Source organism: Didymella exigua, assembly GCF_010094145.1.
Source record: "Didymella exigua CBS 183.55 unplaced genomic scaffold M421scaffold_10, whole genome shotgun sequence".
NCBI classification, from domain to species: Eukaryota; Fungi; Ascomycota; class Dothideomycetes; order Pleosporales; family Didymellaceae; genus Didymella; species Didymella exigua.
The window spans coordinates 728,378-742,318 of record NW_022984784.1 but is presented as its reverse complement, the minus strand read 5'-3'; the positions used below and the strand labels follow the sequence as shown (position 1 = coordinate 742,318).

At 51.9% G+C, this 13,941-nt stretch overlaps 3 protein-coding genes and 1 non-coding gene across 4 annotated transcripts; 1 reads left to right on the top strand and 3 right to left on the bottom strand.

The window, feature by feature from the left end:
- Nucleotides 1–1,089: 1,089 nt before the first annotated feature.
- Nucleotides 1,090–1,473, top strand: M421DRAFT_419580 (uncharacterized protein; the record flags this gene model as incomplete). Its single annotated transcript, XM_033592168.1, has 1 exon — nucleotides 1,090–1,473. A coding segment is annotated over exon 1 (200 nt), but the record flags the coding sequence as incomplete, so codon positions are not given.
- Nucleotides 1,474–2,892: 1,419 nt separating this feature from the next.
- On the bottom strand, nucleotides 2,893–2,963 carry M421DRAFT_t54. Its single transcript has one exon. It is a non-coding gene; the product is annotated as a tRNA-Gly (tRNA).
- Nucleotides 2,964–4,491: 1,528 nt separating this feature from the next.
- M421DRAFT_419579 (clathrin heavy chain) lies at nucleotides 4,492–10,417 on the bottom strand. The gene is made up of 8 exons (XM_033592167.1): nucleotides 10,215–10,417; nucleotides 10,141–10,161; nucleotides 10,041–10,067; nucleotides 9,608–9,982; nucleotides 7,742–9,558; nucleotides 6,009–7,689; nucleotides 5,228–5,959; nucleotides 4,492–5,175 (listed from the first exon to the last, which is right to left on the bottom strand). The coding sequence occupies exons 1-8, from the start codon at nucleotides 10,257–10,259 to the stop codon at nucleotides 4,822–4,824; spliced, it is 5,052 nt and encodes a 1,683-aa protein (XP_033450045.1). The 5' UTR covers nucleotides 10,260–10,417; the 3' UTR covers nucleotides 4,492–4,821.
- A 299-nt stretch (nucleotides 10,418–10,716) lies between these two features.
- M421DRAFT_419578 (uncharacterized protein) lies at nucleotides 10,717–13,857 on the bottom strand. The gene is made up of 3 exons (XM_033592166.1): nucleotides 13,423–13,857; nucleotides 11,826–13,367; nucleotides 10,717–11,770 (listed from the first exon to the last, which is right to left on the bottom strand). The coding sequence occupies exons 1-3, from the start codon at nucleotides 13,676–13,678 to the stop codon at nucleotides 10,887–10,889; spliced, it is 2,682 nt and encodes an 893-aa protein (XP_033450044.1). The 5' UTR covers nucleotides 13,679–13,857; the 3' UTR covers nucleotides 10,717–10,886.
- Between the last annotated feature and the right edge of the window lie 84 nt (nucleotides 13,858–13,941).

Sequence of the window (13,941 nt, the reverse complement as noted above, 5' to 3'; positions counted from 1 at the left end):
CGCCACGTAGCGCTCCGTTATATTTTCTGAACGCCCCGATCTGATCCGACCTTCTGTCTTATGTGTCCTGGGTGGACCTGAGAACCGTGCCCCGTCGCCGCCTCACGGGACACCCGATGCACGTGAGGGAGCGTGTGTGCATGTAAAAAGCGCGAAACTTGAATCATCAAGCAGAATCATAGAAATGACTGATCTGCACTTGTCAACTTCTATTCTATCCTTGCACCACATCTTCCAGACATGTTGTCACGTTCATTCATATCCCCTGTGGCAGTGCTGGCTCCCACAGGATGCTCCAAACATGGGCGTCGCCTGCTGTTTGCTGTGACAACATTGATCTGTTTCTTACTGACTGCATGATGAACTTCTGGTGCACTTGTCATGTCAATGTCCTTTTAACGAAGCGCTTGCGACACGCTACTTCAGAACCTGATAACCCCAAGGACACGAATCTCTTGTCCATGATAACTACTACCATCGTACACTTAGTACTCCTAGAGGCTGCGCGCTATCTGGAAGATGCAGCTCTCGCCGAGACTGCCCTTTAGAACCTTCGCTTTTGCATGAAGATATTTGTGGACTCGTTTGAATTGTATGCTGGGATCGAAGAGGTCTACAAGCCTTCAGCAATGCCTCTAGGGCATGCACAGGCAGCGAAGAACATCTTCCCGGCGGGCATCCTGAACGACGTTGAGAAGTCCGAAATCCAGGAGCGCTCCGAGAAGCACTTCGAGGAGGCATTTGCCAAAGCTCCTGGGTTCTACCTGCACTGGAACAATGCTTAGACATGTTGCCGCTACAAAAAAAAATTCTGAAGCTCGTAGGTCGCACGATGCGTCAGGTATAGATGGCTACTCCTGCTGACCAGTCCAGAGCCCATGGGCCTCTCTCGGTGAGTCACACGTCTAGTCGCATCAAGCAAAGACGCCAATGGACAACTTCAAGAAAGTTCAGCCTTCCTAATACCCACGGGAGCCAGCAAACTGGACGAAGGCCAGAGCATTAGACACAGAGAACAACCTTCGTCGTCTGGCATAAGCTCGGCCATACCGGTATACTTCTCGGCCACATAGTTTTCGGCCACCCCACCACCACGCGTCATCTTCAATTGACGCTCTATATTATCACAATCACTTTGTTAAAATGGATACCTGTGAGCTTGCTATACAATCTACGCTTTGTGATCTCAATTCTGGTGTTTTTAAGAGCCAGCGGCAGGCTGCCTGTGCGTACGGAGTTCCTCGATCCACGCTTCAAAGCCGCCTACAGGGCTGTCAACCTCACACGTCAGCACACTCAAATCAGCAGCAATTGAATCTAGAGCAAGAGCGCTTCTTAGTTAAGTAGATTCTTGAAGAGGATAAACGTGCTTAGCCCCTATTCTATCCACGGGTACGAGAAATGGCCTCCCAAATACTTTAGATAAATAGAGACCACACTCTGCATAGTTAACTATGGGTACCCCATTTTATCGCCCGCAACCCGCAGGTTGCCTCTATAGTTGGCCGAACGATTAAGACGGCAAGGACTCTAGGAGCTTAATATAAGACAATTTATGCCTTTCTTGAGCTATTTGAGCGTACTAGGATTAAGCTAGGTATACAGTATAAGGATATATAGAATATGGATGAGACTGGGGTTGGCCTTGGGGTATGTACAAATACCAGAGTCCTCGCTAGCTCATCAAGGAAGAAGGCTTATATCAAATCCCTAGAGGATTGTGAATGGGTCTTGATAATTGAGACAATATCTGCCACAGGCGTCAAGCTTCAATGCCTTGTTATCTTCAGGGGCAAGCATCTACAAACTACAAGGTTCCTAGCCTAAGGAGTACCTGAATAGCTATATACAACCTTAGAGAATAGATAGATGTTAAATCAGATTAAATTAGAGTAGTTACAGCGTATATTTATCCCCAATACTACTCCCTGCTAAGGCTAATAGAGGCTCCTTCTTATAGACGGCTATGGCTCTTATGTCCCTGTTAACTTCATGTTGGCCTGTAAGGACAACAAGATATAGGTCCTCTACCTTCCCCCTCAGGCCTCACACGTGCTTCAGCCCCTGGATCTTGCTCCTTTCTCTGTTGTTAAGACAAAGTATCAATCAGAGACCTGTGCCCTTGATAACGCAGCACCTATCAAGAAAGAGCGCTTTGTTGTATTATACAACAAGGCAAGAGAGGAAGGCTTAACTAAGCGAGTAATCTGAGCTGGGTGGAGAGCCTCAGGTCTCTGCCCATATAACCCAGATCTTGTTTTACTCTCATCCCAAGTGTCCGGCCGTCCAGCAACACCACTAAGTGATACCCAGGACTCAGAGCTCCTGAATTCGATCCTCAGCACGCCCCAGAGCGCACAGGCTCTATATAGGGCTCATTGGCAGCTCCTACAGTCAGAATCTCTCTCACGGAGCACTCGGGCAGTGCTTAGCAAGGCAGGCAAGGCTATAGCAAAGGCAAATACTCAAGCAGCCGAGCTCCAAGCTGAAAATAAACAACTTAAATATTAACTAGATAGTATTACTACTACCTGGAAGAGAAAGCGAGTCCAGCCTGACCTAAATAAGCGCTTTAGTAACGTTGAAGCGATCAAGGCTGCGCTTGAGCAAGCCGCAGCGTTACAGGCCGAGCAGGCATCAAGTTCAGTTGAAGAAGAAGCTCAAAAAGCAGCAGAGGTAGCAGCAGCTCTCACGCTTCAGTCTATATGTAATGAGTGGCAAATATAAGTGTGGTTGTTGAAAATATCCAACTCCAAATGGGGCGCTTCATGTTGGTGGGGTGGCCGAAAACTCTGTGGCCGAGCTTATTCAGGAACGGCAGTGGCGTCGCAAGAAAACCAAAGAGGTCACCTGCCAGAGCAAAAAGGTGGTATTCAGCAAGACAGAAGCTAATGCATTCTCCGGGACTCGAACCCGGGCCAATTGCTTGGAAGGCAATTATGATACCCTTTCACCAAGAATGCTTGATGAAGATCTGAAGAGATTGTAATTATATAGTGTTATTTTAATACGCACGCGGTAGCGCCTTCCTATCTTATGTGCTTGCAACTTTGCCCCACCCAACATCAAAGGGCTGACGCTGATCACCCCACAACCCTTGATTCACCTCGACTACTTTGCTCAACTGCCTTTGTGTAACTGCTATGTCGTGCTGTGCAATTGACAGGCTGCAAGCCTTGAGACCCAGAATTATGGAAGGTAACTAACACTGAACAGCAGCGCTCTCGGCAGCAAGTAAGAACTCTGCAGACTACAAGTTGCTCTGTATGCTCCCAGCTAGGACATTTTGCAACTGTGAATCTTCGTCCACTGGCACCATTGTCCACGCCTGAAGATTGCACCCAAACGACAAGACAACCGTCCTTTAGCACTGCAGCACTATCTCCAACGACTTCGTTAATATGCGTACACTCGGGATTGATCAATCTAACTTGTCTCGGATCTGATTCCAGCAACGCAGGCTGCTGTAATGCTGCATTTTCGATCTGTCGCGCGGCAGAACGACACAGTTGCGAGCGTATAGTCGCGAAAAGGTGAGAGGTGCTCGATGACAATCTGAGCGGTTTGGAACACGTCAGAAGCTCCTGGGACTACAAAGAGTTCAAGCGATCCCCATCCAACCCTTTCAACAGAAAGGAACTCCTGCTCCCCGAGCGGGTTCTCTGCTGCGAGATGCAGTGTCTGCCATCTCCCAGTATCAATTTCAATAACTTCATAGGCTCGATTCCATTCACCCTATTGTACAATAGTCAATCAAGTATGCCTCCACTCCGCTGACTGCAACTCAACATCAAAGGCGGTATTCGAAGTCTGTTTGGGTGTTTTCTGTATCACAATCACGATTATGGAAACGACAATGTATTCTCCAGACTGCAGTTAGCTCATACTGCAAGAGGACCATCTCACATTCATTCGTAGCCTCATCTTCCAAAATACTTGCACGCAGGGTGGCTCAGATGTTAAGACCTATATCAGATGCATATTCCTCTCTACTTCACGTGCAGCGTAATAACCCAACTTTAAGCAGTAACCCCAAACAAAGGAAAATGGAGGAACTTGCACCCGAACCGAGGGTACTTTGCAATGGGTCCTGGCCTATGAAGACTACAAATTGCTCTGGATTTGCGGCCAATTCTTACTGCAACACGGAGAATTGGACTTTGTACTCAGATTTGGGCTTTTCGTTTCTAAAACAGTGAAAAAAAACTACGGTGTGCTTCAGTGATCCGTCAACAATTGGAGGCACTCACAGTGAATATGGAAATCCTTGACGATCAGGTAGAAGTCCTGGAGACTACAACACTTTCCGAGTATTGCGACCAGCTTCGCTGCAGCATGGGATTATGCCCGCCTCACGCACATTTCAGAAGCGGAATGACACAAAATACAAACATACCTTCAGGTACAGGCCAGGTATTTCGGGAATGTACGGGGACTATCCCGAGATACATCCGAAGCATATGCACTGCAAATTGGCAAAGTCATCTTCTGCCCGTGTGCACCGCAAGCTGTGCGAAGCGACGCAGTCTCAATCTATTACGTACACTAATGACCAAGTCTGTGCAATGTCACTGGGTGTTTCTGCGGCAAATGACATCTGAAGAAACAATGATTAAGTAGTATACATGGCATGAACAAGCCCAGTAATAATGCATACCGGGGAACCTCCATTGAACGCCATTAGGTTCCATCGCTGCTACTAATCAGGGATGCACCCGCTTTTGCATGTCCGCCAAAAGATCAATATGTAGATTGAATCAATCGCCCGCCATTTTCTTCATGCAAGACCATCAACTTCATCATCTATCGCCGCCCAATGCTCTAGAAGCCTCGGTAGCCGGTGGGCTGAGGTGCGATGCCGTTAGCCTGGCCGTAAGGGCCGGGAGACGGCGCGGAGGCAATAGGCCCCTGCGTGAGCATGAGACGCGAGCCGAGGATAGGGGTATCGTCCTCCTTCTTCTGTTGAGAGACTTCGCGAGCCTTGCGCTCCTCGTTGTCCTTTGTCAGCAGCTCGATGGCTGCAGTCTGGCGCGACAGAAGGTTGATCATGTACGGCATGGTGAAATCATGGAGACCGTTGCGCCATGACATCTCCAAGATGACGTCAGGGCGAATGAGGTCGTAGCAGGCGTAGAGCATACCCACGTAGCACTCACGGCTACCAATGTCCACGAACTACAAATTGTTAGTATGATATCGCGGGAAATACGGACACAGTACAACTTACGTAGCGAAGCAGGTCTTCCACAACATCAGGCTTGCTGGAGATCGCCGCTGTCTCGATTGCATCCTTGAACAACTTGTCCTGCTTGGACAACGCGATGGAACGGTCCCAGCGCTTTGACTTGCGCCAGATGTCCGCGGCGATCTGACGGAAGAAGATCAAGTCGTGCTTCTCAAGACGCTGAGCCAAGGCGGTTGCATCATAGTTGTCGTGGTTGCTGACCGAGTCACGCAGCGTCTTGTGGTCCTCTTCCTCGATGAGAATATCATGGAGAGCATTGTTGACTTCGCGTTTGTTCTGAGACTGGACGCTGAGCAAGAACGGCTTGATCAAAGGAATGTTGTCGCTCTGCGTGAAGATGCGGACCACACGGTTGACGTCAATCCTTGGGATAAGGGCCTGTAACAAATCCACGAGGAGCGTTGGGGCCTGCTCAAGATAGAAGCTGAGGGCGCGGTAATAAATCTCCACGTTGCTCACTTTGACCACAATATCCTTGAAAGCCTGGTGCTCCCAGGCGTCCGCTGCATGTTGAAGCATGGACAAAGCTGCTTGGTCCAGCTCGTCGTAATGGATGTGAAGAAAGATGAGCTCTGGCCACAAGTGAGCCTCCTCGACCGCGCGGAGAAGCTTAGGAATGTTGATGCGGGACCAGAACAGACGCAAATGTTCCATTACGCGCTCGGGATGGTACTTGGCAAGTGCAATGCCGAGTTCTGTGAACATGCCCATGTGCTATTGACTGTTAGCTTTATCCTAGAGTAACTCGGTCTAGTTTACTTACCGCACGCTCGAGACCGAGACCGGCCTCCAGAAGGGCGATGAGCTCATCGAAGTAGCCGTTGCGCTCGTACTGCTTTACGAGCTCGGTCAACTCCTCAGCGTGGACGATGAGGTTGAGACCGCAAATCTGGGCGAGGCGGAATTCCTTCTTCGCAACACAGGCCTCATTGACCTGTCTCCAGACCTTAACGCTGTTTGCCTTGCGGGCACATTCAACAGCAGCCTGGTAATCCTCAAGGTGGACGAGAGTGGTGGAAAGCTTGGCCCAGTTGGAAATGCTGGTGAAGAAGATCTTGGCAGCCTCGTGGAAGCCCTCCTCGTAAGCCTTATCACCGGATGCCTCGACATCAGTGACGTTAGTTCCACGAAGAAAGTCCTCGAGCTCTGACAGCTGGTTGGTGCGAGCAAAGCAGAAGGCCAGGGCGGTGTCAATAGGGACCTCACGCTGGGTCTTGCGAGCCATCCTCAAGAACTTGATGAGGTCCTCGTCCTTGCCTGCGTGAGTTCCTACTTCAATGACTTCGAGAAAGTTGGAGGCATCTCCGGCGCGGATGTAGGATTCAATCGAGTCAGTGACACGGAGACCGTCAAGCTGGGCCTTAGCGACTCTGCTCCAGACATCCGGTGTATCGACGCGGTCGGCGTACTCTTGAGCACGGTCGATGCTGACAATGTGATCGACAAGGACGTTGACAGCATCGACGTGCTGACCGTGCTTCTTGTGAATCTCGAAGGCCTCATCGTACATGCCAACCTCGATACACTGCTGAGCAATGTCCTCGGGTGTGTAGTTTTCAAGCTGCTGAATGTATCCAGCAACGCGCCCACGGTCGGACTTGGCTGCTGTAAGCATGAGAAGGTTCTGTAGAGATGGGTTGTCGCTGAAGGTGGTAGGCTCGAGCAGGATCTTCTCGAGCAAGTCAATGAGCTCAGCTGGCATGTCATTGGTGATAAGCGCCTTGACGGCGACCGAAACCTTGTCAGGGTCTGTTGATTCAGGTACTGCCACAGATGTGACCTGGTCGATCAAGGATCGGCGGTGCATGTTGTTGTCGCTCAGGACGAAGTCCCAGATCTCAGACTCGGCACGATCAAGCAGGTAACGAGCTTGGGCCTTGAACATGGCATTCTCGTTGGTGATGTTGACGAGCTCCAGGTCGTTCTGGCCTTTGGAGTAGGCGATCACCGCAAGGTTAGGATCGCGCTTCTCGCAGTACTTACCAACAACAAGGGTGTCGTACTGGTCGTTCTCCTTGAGGAACTTCTCGGGGTTATTGTTGGAGTCGATGTAAATCTTGGCCAGGGCGTTGAAGACAGCCTGCTGCTCGTTTCCGGCCTGCAGTGTCGCCTCCAAGAAGGGCAGGAGAAGCTTGAGGCGGTTGCGCGACTCGACTTCAGAGACAAGCTCGTCGATGGGAATTGATGAGGGTGTGACCGAGGACAAAAGGCTCTTGATGATGCTCTCGTCGCAATCAACGTCAAGTAGACCTCCGACGACCTGAGGAGTCCTGGCAGGGTTGACACGCTGTACGTAGACCTCAATGGACTTGAACTGCTGCTTCTTGTAGAGGTGCAGAACCAAGTCGTGGATAAAGTTGAATCGGTCGCACACGATGATCAAAGGTAACTGCTCGGTTAAGTTGGCTTCTTTGAGATAGTTCTTCGTCTTCTCAGCAGGTAGGCTTTCAGAGGTTAGCACTTCTTCAATCAGGTAACTTCGAAATTGGAACTTACTAGTTGCTCTCGCGACAGATACGCTCGACCTCGTTCAGCTGACCCATAGTGGTCGCAGCCTCGATGTACTTGAAGTGAACATCCGGGTCCTCGCTGACGTTAACAATGGAGCCGAGGAAGAAGTACAGACCCTCAGCTGTGCGGTGTTTCTCAAGGAGGTCGATGATGTTGGTGGCACCAAGGAGGTCGGAGTACTTCTGGGCGATTCTAATGACGGCTTGAAGGTTCTGTCGGATGTTGGATGTGAGCATAGCATCCATGCACTCCAGGGAAAGCTCGACAGTGAGCTGACCAAAGTAATTGAGCAACCACTCCTCGGGAAGCTTGTCGGTTTGTACAATGATGCGCTTGACGGCCGCGGGGTCGTCATTGTGCTCCAATGCGCGTGTAAGTAGACCGGCGTTCTCGCAAAGAGAGGCGATGCGAGCCTTGTCGTAGTGGTGGAACATCTCGTTTCCGAGAATGGCATCAGCGACTTGAGGGGCGTTGAGTAAGTTCATCTCGAGCAGTTTTGTCTGCAAGTGGCCCTCCTCTTCGCGGTCGTTGGAGAGCACATCGAGAAGGAATGCGGTGGCTTGTTGGATCATTCCCTGAGACTGGAAGATGTCCACAACGCGGTCGGTACTGATGAGTGGGCCGCTCTCGTTCTTTGCAAGCTGGATGGCGAACTCGGCTCCCTTCTCAGGGTTCGACCTGATGACGTGCTGGAGAAGAACGTTGTAGTCGGCAGTGTAGCCAACTGACGTGCAGTACTGAACGATCATGTCGTAGTGGCCAAGCTCGGCAAGCGAAGCAACGACCTTCTGAGGAACGTTGGCCTCCTTGTAGATAGCCAGAGCAAGGTTCAGATCGTGAGGCTTAGCAAGGTCACCAAGCTCCTCAGAGCAGTGGAGCTTGCCCTCCTTGTGCCACTTTTCGATCAGGTGCTTTCGGCCTTGTGCAAAGACAGGGCGGGCCAGCTCCAGTGTCTCCTCGCGGTTCAGGCCACCCTTGTCGAGCAGCGAGCCGAAGTACTGCAGAAGAACGGTGATTTGACCGGGCTGCTGGGGAACCGAGCGCAGACGGTTGATGGTGTTCATTGTGCGGAGGAAACCACGCGGTGAGCTGGCTGCGACCTTAGCAGCCTCAGAGTAGTTGCCCTGGTTCATCAACTGCTCGAATCGCTGGTTGTACAAGTTGTCGGCTCCTGGAAGACCGCCCTTGGATGCGAGCTTGTAGGCAATCTCGGCACATGCTGGATTCTCCATAATGTACGGGATCAGTGTGTCCTCGCGAACAGTCGTATGCAACACCTGTCCGCGCTTGTTAATAACAACAACCCCGGTGCCCTCATCGTCGCGCGCGGTAGTGAAGACAGTCTCTTCCGAAATCCTGTTCAAGAAGAGAGCAGTACCGGTCTCGAGATCGTGCAGATGGATGAAACCGAACTTGGTGATTACGATTAGAATGCCGTACTTGTGCGCGATGTGGATGCCGAGTGGGAAGTCACCTGTGCCCTCAGCAGGCCAGTGAATCGGGATCAATCGCTTGGGGAATGCCGGATTGGCCGCATTGTGGTCGACTTCAACAATGTTGATCTTGGCCTCGCCGGTTTGCGACTTGACGGCAAACGCAAAGATCTTGGTGTCTGTTGTCGCGCCGTCGAGACGGAGTGTGCCGAAGGTGGCTGCGTGACCCTCCAGAGGCTGGCTGACGTTTCTCGCCTTGGAGAACAGCTGCATGTTACCGCGAATGCCACCGTTGGCACCCGCTGCAATGCCCACTAAACAAGACCAGCTCTCATCATCGTTCGTTACGTAGTTGATGATTTGGTTGTTCTACACCAATCATTAGAGTTTTCCTTTGTAAGGAATCTAAGCTACCCACCTCGAGTTGCTCCTGGCGGTCGAAGATCTTGCGGGGTGTCGAGGTCTTTGACTCCAGCACATCCCAGTGATACACAGCCTTCGAGCTGACCAGCGCAAGCGTGGTTTGGCTGATCCATCGCCAGAAAACTATGTCTTCCTGATGGCTGTATGTCTGCAGACGCTCTTTTGTCTCAAGGTTGAACAGCTGCAACGTTCTACCCTGCGCCTTCAGAGCAATGATCGGCTCAGTCAAGTGCATAATCGCACTGTCTGCGCGAATCGGTCTGCGGATGACGTTGTTTGTGTTCTTCAGATCGATGATGACGGTCTCGGCGGGGGTGTTGGCCTCGTTGTTGACCTGGCGCACGCAAACGTACTTGTCGGACTCGAGAGTCTAAGGCGGGAATCAGCGCTTCATTCTACTACCAAAGTTAGAACTAAATGATACGTACACAGTTTTGCCATGATATCGACGCTGGCTATGGTTTTTATTAGCTCGCTGCCCCTTGGTCTGGCCTCTATTGGGAGCCTAGGATGGACAGTTCAACATACGAGAATGTTCAAGTTCGTGAGCTAGAAATTTAATTGTTAGCTCTACTCCAGCTCTGTTTCAATGGAACACTTACCAGCGTCGGCTGAGTGACGTGCAACGGAACCTGGCGCTGAGCCATGTTTGCGACAGACCAGCTCCAAGCTCACTGGGGTGAGAGGTCGCTCAACTATGGGGGTATCGGAAGGGAAAGAAGTATTAAACCCAGATGCACAACTCCAGAGGCGCGCGATAGAAAATGAGAGGGTGTCGTTTGACGGTGTGGGGTGAGTGGGTTAGGTGATGCTCAGGAGCTCGTTGTTGTCCACGGTTTCCACAGTACGCTGAGCGAGCCGGGCTTGGCTGATCCCGAAGCGGTAAGCGTTGCAAGCGGGCTGACGTCGATTGCCGCCTCCAATTATACTCGAGCTTATCAAAAATCTCACTTGCACAAGTCACAATTGCGGTGAGCTTGCATGTTTGGCAAACGACTGACCAATGCGGGTAAAATATTGAGAGGACGTTTGAATGAGGGGGGGGGGGGGGGGGGGGGGGGGGGGGGGGGGGGGGGGGGGGGGGCTCGCGTTAATGTTGTAGGGGCCCTGTCAAATGAGTGAAACCATGGAATTCGCGTGTCAGTCCAACTATAGGTGTACGGTATCAAGGGTAAAGCAAATTGGCGAGTGCAAGCAATTGTGTCCTCCATCATCCAACCATTACAATCTTCTAGATCGCTCATCAGACATTATCTCCACTGTTGCTCTCCCCATCAGATCCCGACTTCGTGGAACTTTGAGTCCCGAACTGGGCTGCCGTGACGGCCCTTGTCCACTTCACTTGTGAACGTGGGAGGAGGAGCCAAATCCTCATCGAAGTGGTCCCTAGCCTCTTCAAAGTCAGATGAAGCTCTGGTGTCATTGCTCATGAGACGCTGTGGGCGGGGTCGGCCCCGCGACAGCTCTTCGTCGTCGCTGCTAAGAGAAGAGATACCAGAGTGGCGATCATCCCTGACGTGGGGAACAACTGCAGGCCCGGCAATGACAGTAGGCTCCACATCACCCAGGTCGGTCGGGTGGGTGACCGAGCTCACCTCGGCATGAGAAGTGGAGGGTGTTGTCGACGAGTGGGCATTGGACTGGGATGCACGAAGAGTGGCGCCGCCGACGAAGCCTGTATCCTTCTCCGCGGTCTTACCGTCACTCTCTGTGACAGCTGAGTCGTGCTTGGATCGACGCTTCAACTTGTTGAAGATTGACTTGAAGCCCTTAGATGAGGTGGGCGAGGTGGGAGAAGCAGGATCGGTCGAAGGTAGTGCAGTAGCGGCTGAGTCCCGGGTGGGAGCAATGGCAGTAGAGTCTCTGGCAGGGACAGTCGTTTCTGTAGTGATCCTTGTGGGAGCAGTAGGATCTTTGTACAAGTCTGCGTTCCCGTCGGTGGCGGTCGCAGCGATAGGTCCTGTAGGCGTAGCTACAACACTGGTTCCTAATGCAGGTCCAGCTGCAGGCACGACTCGTTCCGCTTCCTTGGACTTTCGATGCTCCTCTCTGGCCAGACGTTGCTCTTCGACTTTCTTGGTCTTCTCTGCCTCCTTGGCCTGCTTTGCAGCAGCCTTGTCTTCAGCGTTGCGGGCCTTTGCTGCCCTCTTCTCTTCGTCTACTAATTATTAGCGCTGTTTCTGAAAAGCACAACAGCAGCCATGTCGACTCACCTCTACCTCTCTTTTCTTCAGCCTTGATCTCCGCCTGGCGAGCCTTCTCTTCCTGCTCCTGACGTTTCTTGTTCTCGAGCTCAAGTTGCCTTTCAGCGTCCAGAGCTCTTTGCTTCTCGGCCTTCTCAGAGATCTCATCAAGTGTCGGTTGGAGTCTTGCTTGAGCAATAGCTTCGATCTCAGCCTGATCCATCCACTTGCCGTTGCCAATGTTGACTCTGCCATGGTTCTCCATGCGAGCCTCAGAGTTGGCAAGCGCCCGTTGGCGCGCTTTTTCATCCCAGTCATCCGCCACAGAGGTCGGCATCTTGCCAGTCTTATCGAAGATGTCCTTGTCAAGTCCCAGCATCTGAGCTTTGACTTTACGTTCGGCAGCAGCAATAAGGCCCTTACGGTCCTGCTCGCGCTTCTTCGCGTCAACATCAGCAAGCTGCTGGTTGAACTCCTTCATTTGATGGCGAATGCGTCTCGAACGAAAGTCATCCTCGTCGGAATCGCTGTCATCTTTGAGGGCTTCGGACGTGCTGCGAGCGCGAGGCCTTCCTCGTCGCATCGAAAGCTTGGAACGATTCTGCTTCTCGTAGCCGTAGTAGCTTCGGTAGGCGGCGTTCTCGTCGTATCCGATCTTAGCTAGTCGCTCCTGCGCCAATTTCTGTGCAGCTTCTTGAATGCCAATGTACTGCATGGCTTGTGACTTGAGGTCTCCCTCACTGGTGGCTACTCGTTGTTGCCCGTGAGCAGTAGTAGCACCAGTGCGAGCGGCAGACACCCCGGATGGACCGTCGATGTGCTGTTGCTGAACACTGTACATCTTCTGGGCCATGACAACGGCTGAAGCTCGGAGGGCATCGTTGCGCTTCTTCTCTTCAATCTCTAGTGAGACTGGAGGAGCGCTTGTGTACATCTCCCTGGAGCTTTTGGCGTGCTGAATCCTTGCCGCCTCCATTGCCCCACTTCCCAGTCTACTGGAATCCTGAGGCTGGACTGCCGGTACTTTGGACGCTCGCATTGATGGGCTATGAGCTATCGTTGCGGCGCTCAGAGCGTTCTTGGCAGAGTTCTTCTGGTCTGGATAGAGAGAGACAGACGATGGGATCGACTGCGCGCGCTTTCGGTTGGATGCTGAGGTAGCTCCGGTGGCTGCGATCAATGCCTTGTTCCTCCCGTCCTCGGTGTATCCATAATCAATCTGTGGTCCGAGACCTGTCTTGCGCATAGCAATGTTAGCTGCTGAATTGCCTTCAGCGCTAGCTTCAGGTTGCCACAAGTTCAGTTTTCCACCATCTCTGTGGGCGAGAAGAGCTGCCCTGGAACCAGCAGCGCTTGCTTCTGGTTGCCACAGTGGCTTCATCTTGTAGTCGTTTGCCAGCAAAGCGGCTTTACCGGCAGCAGATGATTGCTCGGGTTTCCACCACTCGGGGCTTTTCTTGTTTTGGTGTGCGAGTAGTGCAGCAGTTCCAGCGGATGAAGAGGTGTCGATGCCGATAACAGGAAAGCTGGGAAGATCATTTGCTTTCGCGTATTTCAAACTGGCCGCCGCACCTGCGTTCACGTCAGAATCGTAACTAGAGAAATGCACCCGTTTTATGCGACTTACTTGCCGACGAAAGCTTTCCGTCCGGTCCGAGCGGGTTGATCTTCTGCTTCTCACTGGCTGGCCTTGTGCTATACAAGGCCGCAGCCGATGCCTGGTTTTGCAAGGCATTGTTTTGCGACTGATGTAAATGCGCCGAGGGATCAGGACATCGCATACCCTTATCTGTGGAGGTATTTGGTGGAGCATCTTGCGTGCTCTTCAGGGGTGCGCCATCGTCCATGTGGGGAACAGCGGTCGATAATCCTGTTGTCGCCATGCTGAGCTTTTTCAGTCAAAGACGATCGTCGCAGGGTTGTGATATGAATCTGGGGGCATCAAGGGAAGGAGGAAGACTACAACAACAGAGGATATGACGAATACAGTCTTAGCCGCCTTGCAGCGGCCATGCTAGTAATGATGGATTGGTGTAGCTGTTAGGGTCTGGTAGCAATGATGTCACACTTGGACTGACGCAGCCACCGCGCGAACTGTGAGCCGCGGCGATCTTCCGGAACACAGACCCTCTAACCGCCTTCAGTC

Coding starts and splice junctions, on each gene's coding strand:
- M421DRAFT_419578 (XM_033592166.1), bottom strand. CDS start 13,678: ATGGCGACAACAGGATTATCGACCGCTGTTCCCCACATGGACGATGGC. Junction 13,368..13,422: donor CGGAAAGCTTTCGTCGGCAA/GTAAGTCGCATA, acceptor ACGTGAACGCAG/GTGCGGCGGCCAGTTTGAAA. Junction 11,771..11,825: donor TGAAGAAAAGAGAGGTAGAG/GTGAGTCGACAT, acceptor AATAATTAGTAG/ACGAAGAGAAGAGGGCAGCA.
- M421DRAFT_419579 (XM_033592167.1), bottom strand. CDS start 10,259: ATGGCTCAGCGCCAGGTTCCGTTGCACGTCACTCAGCCGACGCTG. Junction 9,983..10,040: donor CGATATCATGGCAAAACTGT/GTACGTATCATT, acceptor TTCCCGCCTTAG/ACTCTCGAGTCCGACAAGTA. Junction 5,960..6,008: donor GTCTCGGTCTCGAGCGTGCG/GTAAGTAAACTA, acceptor AACAGTCAATAG/CACATGGGCATGTTCACAGA.